Raw genomic sequence first — 23,497 nt, forward strand, 5'->3', positions numbered from 1 at the left:
GTTGACCTGCAGGGAACCAGCCTGCAACCCAGGCATGTGCCCTGACTGGGAATTGAACCGAGGTCCTCTGGTTCGCAGGCCTGTGCTCAATCCATTGAGCTACACCAGCCAGGGCTCCTTTGCCCATTTTTAAATTGAGTTGTTTGTGTTCCTGGAGAGGAGTCATGTGAGTTCTTTATATATTTTGGAGATCAAACCCTTGTCCGAAGTATCATTGGGAAATATATTTTCCCATACAGTTGGTTCCTTTTCATTTTGCTGATGTTTTCTTTAGCTGTGAAGAAACTTTTTATTTTAATGAAGTCCCATTTGTTTATTCTTTCCTTTATGTCCCTTGCTCTAGGGGACATATCAGTGAAAATATTGCTGCATGGGATATCTGAGATTTTCCTCCCTATGTTCTCCACTAGGACTTTTATACATGTATTGCAACTTATATTTAAGTCTTTTATCTGTCTTGAGTTTGTTTTTTTATATGGTGTAAGTTTGTGGTCGAGTTTCATTTTTTTGTATGTAGCTGTCTAGATTTCCCAACATGATTTGTTGAAGAGGCTATTTTTACCCCATATTATGCTTTTGCCTCCTTTATTGAATATTAATTGACCGTAGATACTTGGGTTTATTTCTAGGCTATCTATTGTTTTATTTATTTTTGTGTGTCTTCTTATGTCTGTACCAGACTGTTTTGATTACTGTGGCCTTGTAATATAGTTTTATGTCAGGTATTGTGATCCCTCCTACCTTGTTCTTCTTTCTCAAAATTGCTGTGGCTATGTGGGGTCATTTATGGTTCCATATACATTTTTGAAATGTTTGTTCTATATCTGTGAAATATGTCATTGGTATTTTAATAGGGATTGCATTGAATCTGTAAGTTGCTTTGAGTAGTATGGACATTTTGATGATGTTAATATTTCCAGAACATGATATATGCTTCCATCGTTTGTCTCTTTCCTAGTTTTTTTTTTCTTTAGTGTTGTGTAGTTTTCTGAGTACAGGTCTTTTACATCCTTGGTTAGGTTTATTCCTAGGTACTTTATTTTTCTTGTTGCTCTATCAAATGGGATTCTTTCTCTGAGTTCTGTTTCTGATATTTCATTGTTGGTGTAAAAAATACCTTTGATTTCTGAATATTGACTTTGTATCCTGCTGTTTTGCCAAATTTACTTATTAGGTTGAGTGATTATTTGGTGGAGCCTAAAGGGTTTTCAATGTACACCATCATGTCGTCTTCAAACAATGACAGTTTTACTTTCTCTTTTCCAATTTGTAATGCCTTTTATTTCTTTCTGTTGTCTGATCATTGTACACCAGTGTTTTAAAGAAAGAATTTTTTAAATATATATATATATATATCTGTCCAGAAGGTATCCAGCCATGTAATAGGAAAAAATTGAGAAATTTATTGAAGATACAAGATAGCAGAAACATTTTACATAGGACAATGATGCCTCAGTTCCCTTCAAAGTAAGGCACCTTGGGACCTCACACAGTTCTTGCAGTTACCATCAGCTGCCTCATCATATTTTCCTGAATCTCATCAACGGTCTGAATCTCTTCCCTTTCAAAGGTAATTTTAGTTTTGGGAAAAGCTAGAAGTTGCAGGGCACCAAATCTGAGCTGCAGGGGTGCTGAGTCACCAGGGTCATTGATGTTTCACAAAAAAAGTCTGCACGAGCTATGATGCATAAGTGGGCACATTGTCATGATGAAATGGTCCATCACCGTTTGCCAATAGCTGTGTCCTTCTGAACCATTTGAATAGTTTCCATGGAGAAATGTTCAAGCTTAGTGCAAAATTTGATGCAGATTCATTGCTATACTCCTACCTTTTGAATATAATGGCCACATAGTATACATGCTCACTCAATGGCATCTACTGCCCCACTGACTAGTACAGTGAAGTTATCATTGTTCACATATGCACATTCCAGTCTACTCTCCTTGGCTGCCAGGTTACATTGATATCACACAAACCATTCTTGTTATATTAAGGGGAGGGATTTAGAGGAACATATATAAAGAATACATGGACAACAACTGAGAAGGGTGGAAATGGGAGGGAGGGAGGAGTATGGGGGGTGGGATGGGATGGGAGTAATAGACAGAAAACTGTACTTGAAAAATAATTAAATAAAAAATTGGGGAAAAAAAGAATGGCTGGAATTTTTCTATACAGATCTCGTATAATCTTTACTGAATCTTTTGCCTACATTCAGTGTGTTTTGTGCAATTATAGTTCTAGTAATTTCAGTTTGAGGACTAAGTGAACCCCTTATCCATTAGTGAAAACAAGTTAATATTAGGTAGAGAGAGGTCACTCTCTATTTCCTGGCAACCATTCATATTTCTAAATAGCATGGTCATGTTAGGAGCTTTGAAATTATTCCAAAGGCTCTAATAGGCATGAGCCTTCTTTCCACAAAGCAATGGGTATATAGCCTCTTTGATTTTGTTTTTATGGTGAGAGTAGTTAATTGCCTTCTCTCGTACACACTCTTTTAATTTTACATTTGTTGCATTGCTCTGTCCTGGGCAAAGTTCCTTAACTCTTGTTTCTAAAAGTCCCTAGGCTCTTGTTTCTTCCCTAATATGATTTCAATAATCATTGGATATTGGGCATGCTGGGAATTATTTTTACCCTCAAAACGTGGCAGGTAGTTGGAATAATTTTTGAGCCATGTCTCTGTACCCAGCATCCAGCAATGGATTACTGTGGGAGTACAAGAGAGGAAGATTAAGTTTAGACTCTGTTCTTGAGAAACAATTTTGAAATAAGACTTGCAGATCAAGTGGTCAGACAAATATTTATGATCTGTTGATAAAAGAATGGTTCTCTTTTGTTGGAGAAGATTATTCTCTTTTGTTGGAGAAGATTATTCTCTTTGACCAAATATGAGGATCTGTGTGGAGGGGCAAATGAACTGAATCTAATAGGATGGTGGATATTCCAGCTCCACTGTCCTCATGTCCACTTACCTAACTATATGCAGGAGTCTATAATTAAATTGCTAAGTTGTGACAAGATTTTAAATGCTGTGAGAACCGAAGAAAAGAGCAGAGGTGGAGTCATTGGGAAAAGTGGTTTGGGAGAGGATGAGGCTTCTGCTGAACCTTGAAGATTGAGTAGAATTTGGATAGGAAGAGAAGAAAAGGGGGAGAACATTATAAATGTGAGAGATATACAGAGAGAGTTCTTTCTAAGAGAGAGGGAAATAAGGAGGGGAAGGATGAAACAAAAGCTACTGAGTGTTGTTGAAAGGTAAAGTTAGTTAGATGTGACTAATAGAACCACTCTAGAGGACCTTGGAATAACAGGCAGAAATTAGATACCTGTTTAGGCATAAACAATTATAGCTTCTTGAAAGGAAACTGACATGAAAAGTGGTTGTAGGTACTAGTTGTGGGTTATTTTTAATTCAAAAGATATTGAGAATGCACCGTGTCCATGCATTATACCAAGTACTATGGTGAAAAGAGATGAGTAAGCTGTATTTCTACTCTAATATTAAAGTTTATAGTCTTGTTGATGAAATAAATTCATTCAGTAAGTGTTTGTTGAAGAGGCTATATAGCATTAATGATTAAGAATACTGACTTTGTGTTAGGCAGACCTACCTGGGTTTGAGACCTGGCTCTACCTCTCTCACTACGTGACTTTATACAAGTTATTCAAATTCTCGAAGCTTGTTGGCTCATTTGTAAAATCAGTAATAACAGTATCACCTGGTTCATATAGGCTTTCTGAGAAGTAGCATGTATAAAGTATATAAATTGTTTAGTGCAGTCAATGTAAAATGTACATCCTCTATAAATGTTAGCCGCTGTAATACAAACTTACAATCATATTGCCTTAATATTATTACCTACTCCGGAGACATTGTGACAAGGGCTGGGATTATGAGGATGAATGGGATATGGTATCTTCCATAAAAGAACTTAGTGTAATAGTATTAAATGCTATCATAGTGGTGACTATATTTTCCCATTCAAAATTTGGTACATATGGTCTGAGAGTAAAACAAAGTATTTAAAATTAGAGCTGTCTGAGAGAATCCAGAACTGACTGTAATAGAAGAAAACACACAGTTCTTTGAGAGTACTAGGAAGAGAGAATTTTTGGTCTCAGATGGGGACAGTCTGAAGAGACTTTCTTAAAAATGCTCTTGATGCCCTGATTAGTGTGGCTCAATTGGTTGGGCATCATCCTGCAAAGTTAAAGAACAACGGTATGATTTCTGGTCAGGGCATATGCCTGGGTTTCAGGTTCAGTCCCAGGTCAGGGCATGTGCAGGAGGCAACCAATCAGTGTTTCTCTTTCTTTCTCCCTCCCGTGCTCTCTATCTAAAAATAAATAAATAAAATCTTTAAAAAAATACTCTGGAAGAGCACTGGCTGCTGTGTGGCTCAGTGAATTGAGTGCCAGTGTGCAAATGAAACAGTTGCTGGTAAAATTCCTGGCCAGGGTACATGCCTGGGTTGCAGGCAGGATCCCCAATGGGCGACATGTGAGAGGCACCCACACATTGATATTTCTCTATCTCTTTCTCCTTCCCTTCCCCTCTCTCTTAAAAAAATGATAAAATCTTTCTGAAAAATGCTCTTGAAGAATAGATAAGAAGTAGCTGAGGAGCATTGTACACAGGAGGACTGAAGGTGAGGAAATACATGGCCTGCTTGGGGAGTAGGACATCTTTAATGGAGTTTGATTCAAGGGTGCACTGCATGTAATAGGCAGTAACATTAGGAAGATAGGCAGGTATCAATGTAGAAAAGTATAGAGCCTTGAATGTCATGCTTTAAAGCATATATTATAGATCAACATATGCTTGAATGGCATATATTATAGATCTACTCTTCAGGAAAGTAGCAGTGTAAAAAATACATTGGAGGGAGACAAGACTAGATAGATTAGCTACAAAAGGCTTTTGGAGTAGGCTAGACATGAGATGATAAAAGGTTATGATGTAAGAACCCAGAATGCTTAGTGATTGGTTTCACCCCTTTGTTTATTGTGGCCAAATTTATAAAGCTGGAGACCGAGGAAGGTGGAGAAGTTGAAAAGGAGACCTGATTTACCAGGAAAGTTACTTGAAAGAGGAGGAAATAATGTAGCAATAAATTCAGTTGTGGACATTCAGACTTTCCTGACTAGAATCCTCCTCACTGAGCTTCCTTCCCCATTGGCCAGAAGGTCAAAACTATATTTTTAAAAGACTTTTTAAGTTTTATTTTAAGAGGAAGGGGAATAGTGAGAGAAAGGGAGGGAGAGAAACATTGATATGTGAGAGAATCATCAATCTCAGTTGCCTCTCGCATGCCCCCAACCAGGAACCTGGCCTGCAAGCAAGGCAGGTGCCCAGACCAGGAATTAACCTGGATGATGTCCAACCCACTGAACCACACCAGTCAGGTCTCAAGTCCAGATTTTGGTTGTTGCCCTTCTGAGCTGGACCCTGACCTTCTACTCTAGTTATGTCTGTCACAAACCCTAGGTACAATGCTCTGACCATACTGTCTTTCTCCAGCTCCCGAAAATACTCTTCTCTTTATGTCTGTGCCTAGAATGCCTTTATCAGTGATATCTGTCTGAGATAGTCCTACTTACATTCTAAGATAAAGTTCAAAACTTACCTGCTCTGGAAAACTTTTCCAGATGCCTGCCATTCAGTAAATATGATAGCACTAATTCTATGTCTTTTGTTTTCCATGTTTCCCCAACTAGACAGTAAGCTCTTTGAAAAAAGGGGACTTTGGCTCCTAACTTTCTATATTTACAGCACCCAGCACTGCCTGGTACATACTAAGCCTTTAATTAAGGCTTGGCTATAAATAAATAAGTGGGTGAATGAGTGGTAAACATTCAAGTTGAAATCTTCTAAACGTGGGATTGGAGCTTGAGTAAGCATAGTAAGAGTAGGTGAGCTGTAGCTCACAGAGTATTGCACACCCATCTTACCTAGAGACTAGCTCTGTTGACTTGCATAACTAGGGAGGAGGCAGGATGGCAGTTTCTGTTGATACAGGTAGATACATGAAGTGTGGGTGTTCCAAAGCCCTGCCTGTTTTGGATGGAGGGAAGGGATAAAGACACACCTGTTTTTCTTGATCACTGTTGAATTTTCACAGATAGCAGTGACTCTGGTGGTATTTCTTTTCATTTATAGTATAAAATAATATGTTCTTCCATGTTTTGTCTACTCTTTGTTGCTGTCTACATGATACTAGCTTAAGTATGTGTTGCCAAATCTCTGATTTCAGTAATCAGCCTTGCTTTCCCAGTTCTACTTACCTGGCATACTCATGGCTGGGATTGTGTATAGTGATATATCCCCTGCTATTTTCTTTTAGTTGCCTTTCAGTTTCAAGAAAAAAAAGCATATAGTTCATTATCAACTCTTCATTACCCACAGATGAGATTCCCAATGTGTATACTCTGCCTCATGGCCCATATGGTACTGAATGACACAGATTAGTAAATAGATTATTCAGTCAGCTTCACTCCTAAAGTAAAGCATTTTCGGGGATGAAAACAGGCAACCTTCTCATCCCCGACAAATATCTTTCAGAATTTGAGTAATAGTTTCAGGGAGTTATTTGCAGGTGTACCTTTCTCAACAAAGATTTGTGTTCAGGGTTAAGCACAGTCAAATGAGGCAGTGGAGTGGTTTTATAATTGCTGTATTGTTAGTCAAACTCCATAATTAGGGATGACTTCATAGGCATAAGACTCCTCTATGGGTGACGCCCTGAATTCAGACCCTGTTGTACACCATATCCTTTTATGAAAAAAAACAAACGCGGTTTTGTTTGCTTTTGTTTTATTCCCTTATTTGAAAATCTCTTTTCCTGTGCCTCAGATGGTTAGGGAGAGAGAGGGTTTGCTCTTTCCCTGCTGCTTTTCCCTTTGGAGAGGAGGTAGGCTTAGGAACTAGAGACAGATTAGAGTGCTTTGCAGATGAGAGAATTCAGAAAAATGCAGAGACCCTGGGAATTTTTTACTTGTGATTACTATTTCGTTTGGTGCATTTAAATGGAGGGAAAATATGTTTCTTTCTTTAAATAACAGTTCTCTCTCTGTGTGTGTCTCTCTCCATGTAAATAAAGTTCACTTTTATAGGAAGACAGAGGGGGAAAAGCCAGACTTTCTTTTTGCCTGTAAATCACATACTGTGAATTTGAGTGTGAACTTTACTTTCGGCAAGTAATATTTACTTTTTACCCCTTCAACTTTTATTTTTCATTGCTTGTGAAAAATGTGCAAATTACAGGGAATGTGACAATATTGACAAGTCGTTAGCTATTTTTAAAAGTGGTCTTGAAATATTTAAAGTAAAACTTGTATATTTTTTTACTGTCTCCTGGCTGCTCTTCAAGTTGTGTTTAGAAACCCCTGATGAAGGATCCAGATAGAGCCATGAGTAAAAAGTAGTAGCAGGTTTTCTTTAGGCCCATCTTTCTTAAATTACTTTGACTAAAAGGCTTATAATTTTTATATGCGAAGGAGATGTGTTATACTCTGTACTCAATAATCGTAGAGCAAATAAGATAACTTTTTTCATATATTCCATTTTAAAGTTTCTTACGTAGAACTTAGGACTTACATAGGGTTTGCCAAAAATAGATTTACAGTTGTTTGTGTGGCAAATAATACAATAATTAATGAATAATGATACAAGCATAAACTCTGTGTTTTGCATATTTACAACTGTAAACCTACTTTTGCCCCACCCTGTATTTATATAGCCTCTCACAATTCCTTACACATTCATTTATTCTCTATTTTCATTCCTTAAAGATTTAAAGAAAGATTTGATATCTTTGTTATCATTTATATTGTGCCTTCACATTTGCCATCTTTAATTTTCACAAGGACCGTGGGGAAGTAGGTATTATTTATTGCTATTTTCAAATGAGCAAACTAAGGCTCAGAGAGACTAAACCAGTGTGCTCATAGACACATGGATAGGAAATAATGCAAGGGCATTAACTGAGGTCTTCTGGTCTCAAAACCAATCGTCTTTCAATTAAAACATACTGCATCCTTGGGACAACAGCTTGCTAAGGGGCTTAAGATTGAATGAAGTGTCTAAAGGGCAATAACCATGTCAAATCATGTTTTGTTTCTAAGCCCCAGTCTGGAACATTTTCGTTTCTTTGAGAGGAAAAGGCCCAAAAGTACAATGCCCCATGAAGAACAGTAGAGCTTCTGTAATTTCTAAGAGTTTAATTTTTAAAAATCTATTGATGCTACCTACCTAACAGTCTTTCCTAAATGATTGTAATGTGATGCTTTCTCTCAAGATAGTACTAGTTATTCAGTTTCATTAAAGATACAATCAAATACCTATGAGTAGTCTTAAGGATAAGTCTTTTAAAAAAATTCATGGGGGACCTGAATTAAATAGCTAATTTAAAAACTGATTTTTGTCAACTAAAGCATATATTGTGAACCTTTAAATTTGACTTTGGGTAAGATGGAGGCAAGGTAGGTGGGAGTGGAGCCCAGTTTTCCTTGTGTCCAGCTGGAACACCTAGCCAATCTTCTGAGGAACAGAGTGAACAGCCAATGGAATCCCAGCTTATATGAAGTTTGGAGGCTAAAAATTGTAGAGGACATTGAAAAACAGATGGTAAGGATATTGCACTGGGACAGTAAGGTCCCTAGAATCTGTGCAAGGACCTAGACCACTGTGGCCCCTGGCCCAGTCCCTGCTTCGGTATATGGGTTAGAGAGTTAGATCACCAGCTCCCTCCCCTACCAGAGCAGGGAGGGCAGGCTGGCACCAGGAGGGACCTGGATGCTGGAAGTTTCTGGCGGGAATAGAGATGAAGTGGTAGACACACAGAAGTGGTAGACACACAGAAGTGGTGTACATCTGTTAGGACTGTGGACACCAGCACCAGAGAAATTGGGGTGCCAGGGGACATGTGGAGAAGGGAAGAGTTGAGCCGTGTTGGACCCTGACTCCTGTAGTCTCTGGACTGGTTGGAAAGATGGGCTGTGTGAAAAGCCCTGCACTTGTTAAGAGCGGTAGGCAGCTGCTTTGTAAGGAACTCCCCAGCAGCTGGCTTGCCCGGAGGGTGATTTGAGCTGCACATGCCCAAAGACTGAGTGGCTGATTTGAGCCTGACAGCTCAGAGAACCTGGGCTGGAGGCTGGGCAACTGTGAATATTGCAGCCCAGACCTGATCCCCGTCCTCTCAAAATCATAGAGAGGGAGGAAAGTGAAGGCCAGCCCCCATCTGCCTATGGCATCCACAAGACCAGGAAAACTCCCTGAACAGGTTTCAGGTCAGCAGGAGGCCTATGTTTTTCTTTCCTCTTTTTTTTCTTTTTTCTCTTCCTCTAAGTGAGACAATAAGACATGGAGTTAGGAAGGGTCCAAAGACGGATTCAAAGGGGGAGCACAAGGCTAACCCCCCAAGTTGAGAAACTGAAACAAATGTCACTTTTCTATCACATAGAGCTGGTATTTTATTGTTTATGTGTATTATTATTTTTTCATTATTTTTACCACTTTTATTAATATTTTAAAATTTCTCTTCCATATGTTTAGTTTTCTTCATTTTATTTCTATTTAATTGCATTGTTAGACTGGTTTTCCTTATTCTCTATTGTATTTTAATTGTCCTTCTTTCACTTCATTTGTGTTCCAGTAACACACTACTCTTCATCATGTACTTTTGTGGTTGCTCAAATCATATATTTCTTGTCATATTATTGTTGTTCCAATACTATTGTAAATAATTGTTGTTCCATACAATTGTACATACTAGACAGCACCCCTCCCTGATCTTAGCCCACTTCACTTTAATTCTGAGCATTATTATTGGTGAGGTTAACTCTATTCTTTCTCACACTACACCTACTTTGTATTCTTCACTCTCACTATATCTCATCATCTAATCTTGCACAAGCTCTCTGTTTTCTGGATTCAGCTCACAATCTTCCTCCCCTCTAAGAAGAGTCTTATCTCTTTTTCACCTTTTATAAAAAGTGGCTAGTTGGGGCCCTGGCTGGTGTAGCTCAGTGGATTGAGTATGGGCCTGTGAACCACACAATCACGGTTCAATTCCCAGTCAGGGCACATGCTTGGGTTGCAGGCCAGTTCCCAGCAGAGGATGCATGAGAAGCAACCATACATTGATATTTCTCTCCTTCTCTCTTTCCCTTCCCTTCTAAAGATAAATAAATAAAATCTTTAAAATTCTTTTTTAAAAAGTGGCTAGTTGGGTAAAACATCACAGTTAATGCTATACTTATCCAAAGGATCTCCTATCTCTTCTCTACGTGCTGGTACTTTCAATCTTATAAAATAGTGTCCCACTATCTTAATCTATTTTGCCTGCTCCCTGCCACTGATCACATAGAAGATTAGGTGAGAGCTTCGAACATCAGTATACCTGCTAGAGGAGAGAAACCACCAACAAAGTAACCACCAAAAGGTAGAAAACCAAGTACAATGAGGCAGTCCTCATAAACAGAAGAAAGGGCAAACCTAGAGCATCTAGAAAAGGAGATCAAAGAGACCACACCACGGAACCCCATAGAATTCCTACCATAGAAGTTCACCCTACAAGGACAGCTAGCAAAGTGAATCATCAGGAAGCACAGAAACAAACAAGAAGAGTCACCTTAAATGGGGAGACAAAAAAGAGCGTGCAATCAAAATGAATGAAAACTCCCCACTAAAAGAGCTAAATGAAGTGGAGGTAAGCAAATCATCAGATATAGAATTCAAAATAATGGTTATAAAGATGCTCAAGGAACTCACAGACAACTACAAGGAACTGAGTGATAACTACAACAGTGTGAAAAAGGAAATAGAAACTATAATCAAAATCCAGGAAGAAATGAACAATAAAATCTCAGAAATAAAAAACACACCAGAAGGAATTATAAGCAAGCTGGATGAAGGAGAGGATTGAATCAGTGGGATGGATGAGAAGGTAGAAAAAAACACCCAGAAAGAGCAAGAAAAGGTAAAGAGACTCAGAAAGAATGGAAATGTGTTAAGGGAACTTGAGGACAACATGAAATGTAATTATATCCATATAATAGGAATACCAGAAAGACACGAAAAAGAGAAAGGGTTAGAAAACCTGTTTGAAAAAGTAGTGATGTAAAAGTTCCCTAATTTGATGAGAGAAAAAGTTACAGGAAATCCAGGAAATACAGAGAGTTCCAATTAAGAGGATCCTAAAAGGCCCACTTCAAGACACATCATAATTAAAATGGCAATATTATAAGACAAAGAGTCTTAAAGGCAGCAGGGGAAAAACAGGAAATAACAAACAAGGAGGCCCTGATAAGACGAGCATCTGACTTCTCAATGGAAACGCTCCAAGGCAGAAGAGGATGGCAAGGAATATTCCAAGTAATGAAAACCAGAAGCCTGCAACCAAGAGTACTCTATCCAGCAAGGTTGTCAATTAAAATGGAAGGCCAAATAAGGAGTTTCACAGACAAAAGAAGCTGAGAGAATACAACTCCACCAAACCACCTCTGCAAGAGATGCAAATTGGACTGCTGTAAAAAAAGGAAGAAAAGATACAGAATAAATGCTTCAAAACTTATGTGGAAACATAAACAACCCCAAATACCTGCAGTAATTTTGAGAAAGAAGAACAAAGTAGGTGGGATCACAATATCTGATTATCAAACTCTATTACAAGGCCACTGTAATCAAAACAGCCTGGTACTGGCATAAGAACAGATACATGGACCAATAGAACACATTAGAGAGCCCAGAAATAAACACAAGTGTTTATGGTCAATTAATATTTGACAAAGAGGGCAGCAGCATAGAGTGGGACAAAAATAGCCTCTTCAAGAAACAGTGTTGGGAGAGATAGACAGCTAAAAGGAAAAAAATGAAACTTGATACCCAACTTACACCACCCACAAAAATAAATTCAAGGTGGATAAAAGACTTAAATATAAGTTTTGACACCATGAAAGTCCTTCAGGACAACATAGGAAAATCTTAGATATTGCATGGAGCAATATTTTCACTGATAGGTCCCCTAGTGCAAGGGACATAAAGGAAAGAATAAACAAATGGGACCTCATCAAAATAAAAATCTTCTGCTCTGCTAAAGAAAACAGCATTAAAATGAAAAGAGAACCAACTGTATGGGAAAACATATTTGCCAATGATACCTCAGACAAGGGTTTGATCTCCAAAATATACAAAGAACTCACAGGACTCCACTCTATGAAGATAAGCAACCCAAATAAAAAATGGGCAGAGGACTTGAGCAGACACTTCTCCAAGGAGGACATACAGAGGGCCCTGAGACAATGGAAAAGATGGTCAGTATTGCTAGGCATCAGAGAGATGCAAATTAAAATCACAATGAGATATAATTTCACACCATTGAGAATGGCCATCATAAACAAATCAACAAACATGTGTTGGAGAGGTTGTGGGGAAAAGGGGACCCAAGTTCACTGTTGGTGGCATTGCAGACTGGTACAACCATTATGGATAACAGTATGGAATTTCCTCAGAAAAGTAAAAATGGAACTGCCTTTTGAGCTGTCAATTCCACTGCTGGGATTATATCCTAAGAACCTTGAAACATCAATCTAAAAGAACCTATGCACCTCAGTGTTTATTACAGCACAATTTACAATAGCCAAGACTTAGAAGCAACCTAGGTGCCCATCAGTGAATGAATGGATCCAAAAACTATGGTACATTTACACAATGGAATTCTATGCAGCAGAAAGAAAGAAGGAGCTCCTTCCCTTTGTGACAGCCTGGATCGATCTGGAGAGCATTATGCTAAGTGAAATAAGCCAGGCCGTGAAAGACAAACACCATATGATCTAACCTTTAAGTGGAACCTAGTCAACAAAATAAAAAAACAAAATATACTCAGAGACATCAAAATGAAGAACAAATTGACAGTAATCATAGGAGAGAGTGTAGGGGGTATTGGGGGTAAAAGGGTGAACGGTTTATAGGAACAACTATAATGGACACACGGACAGAAACAAGGAGGGGTGGAAACAGTGGAGAGAAGTTGGGATGGCTGGGGTGATGGGGAGGGGTGAGGGAGAGGCAGAAGACTGTATTTGAACAATAAAATTCAAAAGTATTTAATAAAAGAAATTTCACTTTGTATTTTTCAGTTTTAGCTCACGTATTTCAGAGTAGCAATTATTTATTTACTTTCAAATAGCTATAAATAATTGAAATTGAATATGTTAAAGTGAAAGTCTCCTAAATTAAACTATTTGTTACTCTGTACCAAATTTGCTTGGAAATGTTGTTTGGAGTATGCATACATGTTCCAATTCTCCTTTTTATTTTTATTCATGTGTGCCTTTTAATGTCTCCCATAGGAAAAAATCTGAGTTACAGATGTAAGAAGTCACTTTAGGTTTTCATTAAGACAATTAGACTGGAATAAGAAGTTACAAAAGTTGGAATTATATTTAGGGTTTTTAAATGCTGCATTGTATCAATGTATTTTTAAGTGTATGGGTGCCTTCATATTATTTCCATGAGGTCTAAGTATTTTCTGGTTGATGGTGGGAGAACAAAAGTGCTGCTCTCCTGGCCCACGTGAGGAGTTGATAATCGTTAGTTTCCTGAGCCCATTTCCTTCTATATCTTTTATTGCCTCCACTATTTCACTTTGTGTTGATTTATAATTATTTACATTTGCCTTCCACAGATTGTAAATATGTTGAGGGTAGAAACTAGACATCTAACAGATGCCTAAAATATGTGTAAAATTGTGTGAGGATAGGTGTATATGTGTGCTGCTAAGGGGTATGAGGAAGAGGGAAAGGGATTTCTGCCTTGTTTAGTCTTGCTGCCTGCAAAGGCAAGAAGTGGAAGGATTTAGTTAAGAGTCCACTGGTTAGCAAAAATGAAGGGTTGGACAGGCGGGGTTATCTCCAGAACCATCTCTGTCTAATTTTCTTTTTTATGGAAGTGACGTGGTAGTATGAGAATAAAATCAAATGTCTTTTTTTTTTTACTCACATACTTTAGATTATTCCTGACTGACAAAACTCCCAAACTGGAAAGGAGCTTTAGAGATAAAGGAGAGGCCACATGTTTGGGATTTTCTGAGGCAATCTCACTTTCAGACTTTCTGTGCCATTGTTCTTTATGATATAATTCATGGCAATGGGTAGTAATTCTGTATTGAAAACATGATTTCTTAAAATGTGTGTAAAGGAAATTGGAATAAATCTTATATTGTATTTTTTGTAATCAGAAATGTTGAACATCATGTAACTAAAATATAGAATATTTTTAAAAAGTACTATTCTCGGGTTGCAGCTTAACTTATGAAGAAGTGCTTTTTACTCTTAATCTTTAGAATGCCTGACATCAAATCTAACTGAAGATCTTTCATTACCTTATAGATCCCAAAACCAATCTGAAAAGTGTTATTACCTAACTTACTATCTACAGAGAAGTTGTCAGTCTTTTGTAACATCTTAACATCACAGGTAAGAAAAATTTATGAACAGGCAAGTTCCGTTTTATGTTGTTTAAAACCCTGTTTTTATTTAATTTTTTAAAATCAATCATTATAAATGTATATTGCATTATGGTGGAAACTGAAAGGAATGGAATTTGTGGGGGATAAAATTTCACTTTATTTGGGTTCAAAGTTAATGTGCCATATCATCAAAATTGACTGCAAATGTTTGTTTATTTATGAAAACTATACTTGGCCCAGATTGGGCCCAAGGTCATAGTTTGCCAATTCCTGCTTCATTAGCAAAATAGGTAAAATAGAGCCAAATCTGAAAGGGTATAAATTCAAATAATGTAATGTACATAAAGATATGTTTATTAGCACCACTTGTGTATTTCTGTATCATGTAATTTATTTCGGCAAATGTAATTTGTTTCAATCGGTTCTTCCTTTAATGGGAGTGACTGGTAGGTGTTAGTGTGCTATTAAAAAATCAGTGTTTTCTGATATGTCCCCTAAAGCAAGGGATATAAAGGAAAGAATAAACAAATGAGACCTCATCAAATTAAAAAGCTTCTGCATGGCTAAAGAAAATAGCATTAAAATGAAAAGAGAACCAACTGTATGGGACTAAGAGCCCTGAAACACCAATCCAAAAAAACCTATGCACTCCATGTTCATAGCAGCACAATTTACAGTAGCCAAGTGCTATAAGTAAGTGCCCATCAGTAAATGACTAGATCAAAAAATCATGGTACATTTACACAACGGAATTCTACACAGCAGAGAGAAAGAAGGAGCTCCTACCCTTTGTGATAGCATGGATGGAACTAGAGAGCATTATGCTAAGTGAAATAACACAGGCAGTGAAGGACAAATACCACATAATCTCACCTTTAATTGGAACATAATCAGTAAAAGAAAAAAAAAACAAAATATAAACAGAAACATTGAAATGAAGAACAGTCTAACAATAGCTACTGTTATCTAACAATAACAGTAGGGAGAAGCTTTTTCAGGAACGACTGTAAAGGATACATGGACAAAACCAAAGGGGAGAGACTTCTGGCTAAGATGGAGGGGTAGGTGGAAACATTATGCCTCCTCGCACAACCAAAATTAAGGAACACAAAGAATTTAGAAACAAAAAACACAACCAGAACAGACATAAAATTGAACTGTACAGAAGTCCGGCAGCCATTCAACCAGATTGGTAAAAAGGGTGGAGTCAGCAGCTGGCAGAGAGGGATCACGGCAGGAAAAGACAGTGGCAGCCAGACCCAGGAGCGCAGGTGGCGCAGGGCTGACCATGGTCACATATTCATGTGCAGATAAACTATGCAAAAATGGGCAGCAAGACAAAGTGTGCAACCCAGGGCCCCAGCGATAGGAAATAAAGCCTAAAAGCACTGATTGAAAGGTGCCAGCTTGTGGGAAGTGGCAGAGGGGACTGAAATCCGAGATAGAGCAGAACAAGTGCCATTGTTCCCTCTCTGACCCCACCCCCACATACAGCGTCACAACCAAGTGAGGTGGGTTGCCCCACCCTGGTGAACACCTAAAGCTCCGCCCCTCATAAATAATAGGTGCGACCTGACCAAAAATGGCTCAATCAGAAGAACAAATCAAAGCCCCAGAGCAAATACTTTTAAGTGACCAAGTGATAGCCAACCTATCAGATGCACAGTTCAAAACACCAGTGATCATGATGTTCACAGAACTGGTTGGTTTTGGTCGCAAGTTAGATGAAAAAATGAAGACTACACTAAGTGAATTGAAGCAAAATGCACAGGGAACCAATAGTGATGAAAATAAAACTGGGATTCAAATCAATGGAGTGGACCAGAATGAAGAAAGAAACAACCAAACAGAAAATAATGAAGAAACAAGAATTCAAAAAAATGAGGAAAGGCTTAGGAGCCTCCAGAATATCTTTAAATGTTCCAACATCCGAATTGTAAGGGTACCAGAAGGAGAAGAGGAACAGCAACAAGTGGAAAACTTATTTGAACAAATAATAAAAGAGAACATCCCCAATCTGGCAAAGGAAATAGACTTCCAGGAAGTCCGGGAAATTGGAGAATTTCCAAAGAAGAGAGTCCCAAAGAAGTTGGACCCAAGAAGGAACACACCAAGGCACATCATAATTACATTAGCCAAGATTGAAATGAAGGAGAGAATCCTAGAAGCAGCAAGAGATAAGGGGATAGTCACCTACAGTTCCCATCAGACTGTCAGTTGATTTCTCAAAAAAGAGACTTTACAAGCAAGAAGGGGCTGGAAAGAAGTATTCCAAGTCATGAAAGACAAGGACCTACATCCAAGACTGCTCTATTCAGCAAAGCTTTCATTTAGAATGGAAGGACAAATAAAGCACTTCTCAGATAAGGTCAAGTTGAAGGAGTTCATCATCACCAAGCCCTTATTATATGAAATGTTAAAGGGACTTATCTAAGGAAAAAGAAGATAAAAAATATGAACAGTGAAAGGACAGCAAACTCAGTTATTAACAACCATACCTAAAACCAAAGCAAACTAAGTAGACACCTAAAACAGAAGCAGAGCCAGATAAATGGAGATCACATGGAGAATTAGCAATGGGGGAGTTGGAGGAGGATAGTGGGAGAGAAGGTACAAACAATAAGTAGCATAGATGGTGGGGAGAAAATGGGAGGACAAGAGTAGTGTGAGAAATGTAGAAATTAAAGAACTTATGACACATGGACATGGACTAAAGTGGGGTAATGTGGGTGGGAGGAGGTGTGCAGGGTGGAGGGGAATGGGACAACTGTAATGGCATATTCAATAAAATATATTAAAAAAAAACAAAGAGGAGAATGGAAGCAAGGGAGGGAGGGAGGTTTGGCCCCTGGGAGGAGTGTTTGGGAGAAAATGCAAATAACTGTAATTGAACAACTACAAAGTAATTAAAAACAAAAGAATCAAACAAAAAATGAATAAATAAAAGTCAGTTTTTTCATGGCTGGCTAGCTCAGTTGGTTAGAGCATCTCCCCTTCCTGATAAGTCAAGGTTTCAGGTTCTAGATAGGGCACATACAAGAATCAACCAATGAATGCATAAAGAAGTGGAATAACAAATCAACATTTCTCTCTTTTCCTTCTTCTCTCTCTCTAAAAATTTACTAAATTAGTAAAAATTTAAAAAATCTGTGTTTTCCCAGTGAATGTGAGGTGAAGGACATGTTAGCTAATCCACCTATGGTAATCTATGCACTATATATGTATATATATCAAATCATCAAGTTGTATACCTTAAACTTACATAATATTATTTCCAATTATATCTCAATAAAGCCGGAAAATGGAAATAAACAGTGAGACAAATTTTAAAAATAAATGGATTGCTAGGAAAGATTCATATTTTACATGAATATTTGGTCACATACAACTAAGAATTTCTATTGTGTATCTGTTTACTGTCATTGCCAGGTACCTAGACTCTTCCTTATACTCTGAAAATAAGGTTCAGGAATATTTTTTCTGAGTAACTTGGTAAATGATGTCGTCTTATTTATTTATTTTCTTTATTTTGGCTGTGGCTACTAATATGGGAACCTATTCAGATGATATTGGTTTTCTGTTTAAATTATTCTTTAGATGGGAATTTCACAGGAGTGTTTATAATATATTTATCACAAAGTTTTTAAAGTTTGAAACATTTGGAGTTTCTCTTCAGATCTTCTTTAAATGGATGAGATGGCTACCACTCAGATTTCCAAAGATGAGCTTGATGAACTCAAAGAGGCCTTTGCAAAAGTTGGTAAGTAGTTTTTTGCAGTATAGCTATACTAAAAAAATCCTTATTTGGCCCTAACCAAAGATATTTCTCTTAAAAATCATATGAATGGCCCTGGCTGGTGTAGCTCAGTGGACTAAGCATGGGCCTGTAAACCAAAGGATCGCAGTTCGATTCCCAGTCAGGGCACATGCCTGGGTTGCAGACCAGTTCCCAGTAGGGGATGCACGAGAAGCAACCATACATTGATATTTCTCTCCCTCTCTCCTTCCCTTCCCCTCTAAAGATAAATAAATAAAATCTTTAAAAAACCTAAAAAAACCATAGGAGTGGTTAAACAACGATGTGATAAAGTTTTAAAAGCTACACTTAAAACTGTATTGTTTCTAATTATATCCAATATGATCAAAGGTTTTTGGTTCAGGAACTAGTGTTTCTGTGGCTCCTGAAATTTTTAGACAAATTTTATGATGTCATATTTGGTGAATCATTTTTTTGTGGAGGAGTTTTGGAGTTTTTTCCATAATCTCAAAGGTATATGTGACCCCTGAAAATGTTAAGAATTATTAGATATTGTATTACCTTTCCCTAATTAGCTTGGCTTTATCACTTTTTTCATGTATATTTACTACCTTTGCCAAATGTAGACTGTCCTACCTTCACATTAAATTATAGCATCATTAAAAAAATAAATAAAATAAAAAAATAAAAATAAATAAAGTATAGCATCATTATATGATGAGAAGTCATAGCATTCCATTTGGTTTATCCTTTAATATCATATAACAAGTCTTAGAATTTAGTAGCTATGGAAGCAGTTTTTTGCTAAGACATTTACATTCCAAATTTCAGTTCAAATCAGTAGAGAAAATGAGAAAACAATAGGAACTGATTATTGATGTATGTATGCACATGAGTCAACATGTGCTTAGAGAAGTAAACTATTACTACTTTGTATCTCATTGATTAAAGTATATAAAGTTAGATCATGATGATTTGTCATTTAAATCTGAATCTAGTCTTTGATCTGTGTTGAAAATCCCATTAGTGAAAAGTGAGAACATGTATATTCCTATTCCCATATATTTTTTAAAATTTTTATTTATTTATTTGTAGGCAGAGGGAAAGGGAGTGAAAAAGAGATGGAGAATAACATTAACGTGTGGTTGCCTCTCATGTGCCCTCAACTGGAGACCTGGTCTGCAACCCTAGACTGGGAATCACACCGGTGACCCTTTGGTTTGTAGGTTGGCACGCTGTCCACTGAACCACACCAACCAGGGTGATTCCCATACATTTTTAACATTTTCTGTGAAGTCACCCCATGGGAAGAGTAATTAACCCCAGCCAAAATGACTATTCATAATCCCATCAGAATTCTAACTAGAAAAAAAATCAAGTAGTCAAGAATCTAACATAATTGTGTGTGTGTGTGTGTGTGTGTGTGTGTGTGAGAGAGAGAGAGAGAGAGAGAGAGAGAGAGAGAGAGAGAGAGGCAATCCATAGGTACCACTGACTGTGATACTACTACCCAGTCAGATACTCAAATGGTTATGAAAAAAGACCAGCTAAATTTGTGGCTGTGAGATATTTTAAGTCTCATCATTCTGTGGAAGTAGCCTTATAATTGTGTAAAGATTACATTTCCTTTGAACCTTATGTTTATTTTCCTTTATTTATTTTCTTAAAATGTATTTACTTATGGTTCAATACAGTTTTCTGTCTTACTCCCATCCCAGCCCACTGCCCCAGTGCTCCCCACCTCCCTCTCATTCCCCCCCCCCCCGCCCGCCTTAGTTTTTGTCCATGTGTCCTTTATACTTGTTCCTCTGAATCCTTCCCCTTTTCTCCTGAAGTTCCCTCCCCTCTCCCCTCTGGACACTGTCAACCTGTTTTGTATTTCAGTGTCTTTGGTTATATTTTGCTTGCTTGTTTGTTTGTTGTTTTGCTTCCTGTTAAAGGTGAGATCATGTGGCATTGGTCTTTCACTGCCTGGCTTATTTCACTCAGCATAATGCTTTCCAATTCCATCCATGCTATTGCAATGGTTAGGAGCTCCTTCTTTATTTCTGCTGCATAGAATTCCATTGTGTAAATGTACCATAGTTTTTGGATCCGTTCATTTACTGATGGGCACCTAGGTTGCTTCCAACACTTGGCTATTGTAAATCGTGCTCCTATGAACATTGGTGTGCATAGCGGTTCTTTTGGATTGGTATTTCTGGGGTCTTAGCATATACTCCTAACAGTGGAATTGCTGAGTCAAAGAGCAGTTCCATTTTTCCTTTTCTGAGGAAATTCCATACTGTTATCCATAATGGTTGTACCAGTCTGCAATCCCACCAACAGTGAACTTTGGTCCCCTTTTCCCCGCAATCTCTCTAACACTTGTTTGTTGCTTTGTTGATGATGGCCATTCTGACCAGTGTAAAGTGGTATCTCATTGTGGTTTTAATTTGAATCTCTCTGATAGGTAGTGATATTGAGCATCTTTTCATGTGTCTCTGGATCCTCTTTGTGTCTTCCTTGGAGAAGTGTCTGTTCAAGTGCCTTGCCCATTTTTTAATTGGGTTCCTTGTCTTCTTAGCATGGAGTCCTGTGAATTCTTTGTATATTTTGGAGAGTAAACCTTTGTCTGAGGTATCATTGGCAAATACATTTCCCCAAACAGTTGGACCTCTTTTTATCTTAATACTGTTTTCTTTAGCCATTCAGAAGCTTTGTATTGTGATGAGATTCCATTTGTTTATTCTTTCCTTCATGTCCCTTCTTTGAGGGGACGTATCAGTAAGAATGTTGCTGCGTGAAATATCTGAGATTTTCCTGCCAATGTTCTCTAGGATTTTAATTGTGTCATGGCTTATATTTAACTCTTTCATCCACCTTGAATTTATTTTGGTGCATGGTGTAAGTTGGTGCTCAAGTTCCATTTTTTTTTGCATGTAGCTGTCCAGTTCTCCAAACACCATTTGTTGAAGAGACTATTTTTACTCCATTTTATGTTGCTGCCCCCTTTGCTGAATACTAGTTGCCCATCGAGACTTAGGATTATTTCTGGGCTCTCTGTTCTGTTCCATTGGTCTATGTGCCTGTTTTTATGCCAGTACCAGGCTGTTTTGATTACAGTGGCCTTGTAGTACAGTTTGGTATCAAGTATTGTGATGCCTCCTACTTTGTTCTTCTTTCTCAAAATTGCAGCTGCTATTCGGGATCATTTATGGCTCCATATAAATTTTTGAAGTGTTTTCTTCTATGTCTGTGAAATATGCCGTTGTTACTTTAATAGGTATTGCATTGAATTTGTACATTTCTTTGGATAGTATGGACATTTTGATGATGTTAGTTCTTCCAGTCCATGAACACGCTATATGTTTCTATTTGTTTATTTCTTCCTTGATTTCTTTCTTTAGTGTTGTTTAGTTTTCTGTATACAGGTGTTTTACCTCTCTGGTTAGGTTTATTCCCAGATATTTTATTTTTCTGTTGCTGTATTGAATGGGATTTTTTCTTGATTTCCACTTCTGCTGTTTCATTGTTGGTATACAAAAATACCTTTGATTTCTGGATATTGACTTTGTATCCTACAGTTTTGCCAAATTCATTTATCAGTTGGAGCAGTTTTTGGGTAGAGTCTACAGGATTTTCCATGTACACTATCATGTCATCTGCAAACAGTGACAGTTTCGATTCCTCCTTTCTGATTTGGATGCCTTTTATTTCCTTTTCTTGTGTGATTGCTATGGCTAAAACTTCCAATACTATATTGAATAGAAGTGGTGAAAGTGGATAACCTTTTCTTTTTCCTGATCTTAATCTAGGAAAAGCTTTTAGTTTGTGCCCATTGAGTATGATGTTGGCTGTAGGTCTCTCATATATGGCTTTTATTATATTGAAGAATGCTCCCTCTCTGCCCACTTTGCTGATTGTTTTTATCATGAATGGGTGTTGTACCTTATCAAAAGCTTTTTCCACATCTATTGATACGATCATGTAATTTTTGTGTTTGGTTTTGTTTATGTGATATATTACCTTTACTGATTTGCACATATTGAGCCATCCTTGCATCCCTGAGATGAATCCCACTTGGTCATGGTATATGATGTTTTTAATGTGCTGTTGGATGAGATTTGTCAATGTTTTGTTGAGGACTTATGTTCATCAGCGATATTGGCCTGAAGTTTCCTTTCTTTGTTGTGTCTTTATCTGGTTTTGGAATTAGGATGGTGCTGGCTTCACTAAAAGAGTTTGGGAGTCTTCCATCATTTTGGATTTTTTGGAGTAGTCTGTGAAGAATAGGGGTTAGCTTTTCCTCAGATGCTTTGTAGAATTCTTCTGTTATACCACCTTAGTCACGGCTTTTGTGTAACGGGAGTTTTTTGATTACTGCTTCAATTTCATCTGTTGTTATTGTACTGTTCAGGCTCTCTGCTTCTTCTTCATTGAGTTTTGGAAGATTATATTTTTCTAGAAATTTGTACATTTCACCCAGGATTTCAAATTTCTTGGCATACAGTTCTTCATAGTAATTTCTTACAATCCCTTCTATTTCTGTGGGTATCAATTGTAATCTCTCTTCTTTCATTTCTGGTTGTATTTATTTGGGCCCTCTGTCTTCTTTTCTTGATGAGCCTCCTTAAAGGTTTGTGTATTTTCTTTATCTTTTAAAAAAACCAACTCCTGGATTCATCAATCCTTAGAATTGTGCTTTTAGTCTATGTCATTTAATTCTGCTCTGATTTTGCTTAATTCCTTCCTTCTACTTGCTCTGGGCTGTCTTTGTTGTTGTTTCTCGAGTTCTTGTAGGCATAGGGTTAGGTTGTTTGAAATGTTTCTATCTTCTTTAGTTAAGCATGTAGTGCTATGAACTTCCCTCTCAGGACTGACTTTGTTGTGTCCCGTAAGTTTTGGGTGTTTGTGAGTTCATTTTTATTTGTTTCCAGAAACTTTTGGAATTCTTCTCTAATTTCATATTTGACCCATTTGTTGTTTAATAGCATTCCATTCAATCTGCATGATTTGGGTGTTTTGGTTTTTTTCCTTTGGGGTTGGTTTCCAATTTCAATTCCTTGTGTTAAAAAAATGCTTGGTATGATTTCTATTTTCTTGAATTTGTTGAGACTCGTTTTGTTTCCTATCATGAGGTCTATCTTTGGAAATATTCCATGTGCATTTGAAAAGAATGTGTATTTAGCTTCTTTGGAATGAAGGGATCTATATATATTAGTTAAGTCCATTTCATCTAGGGTGTTGGGTAATGCCGCTATATCTTTGTTGATATTTTGTTTG

At 37.5% G+C, this 23,497-nt stretch overlaps 1 protein-coding gene across 6 annotated transcripts in view; it reads left to right on the forward strand.

Moving 5' to 3' along the window:
* Nucleotides 1-23,497, forward strand: part of PLS3 (plastin 3) — a 104,368-nt gene that overhangs the window by 40,673 nt on the left and 40,198 nt on the right. For 4 of the 6 annotated variants that reach the window (XM_037037367.1, XM_037037372.1, XM_037037369.1 and 1 more), the window contains exons 2-3: nt 14,396-14,482; nt 18,152-18,235. In XM_037037367.1, the coding sequence (XP_036893262.1) occupies nt 18,163-18,235 (73 nt within the window). In that variant the 5' untranslated portion in view covers nt 14,396-14,482; nt 18,152-18,162. Of the gene's footprint in view, nt 1-14,395; nt 14,483-18,115; nt 18,236-23,497 lie in introns of all 6 variants that reach the window. The other 2 variants (XM_037037371.1, XM_037037370.1) reach the window with 2 other exon arrangements.

The sequence above is a fragment of the Sturnira hondurensis genome, unplaced genomic scaffold, assembly GCF_014824575.4.
Source record: "Sturnira hondurensis isolate 20B ecotype Veracruz unplaced genomic scaffold, ASM1482457v3 Scaffold0023092, whole genome shotgun sequence".
In the NCBI taxonomy this organism is placed as follows: Eukaryota; Metazoa; Chordata; class Mammalia; order Chiroptera; family Phyllostomidae; genus Sturnira; species Sturnira hondurensis.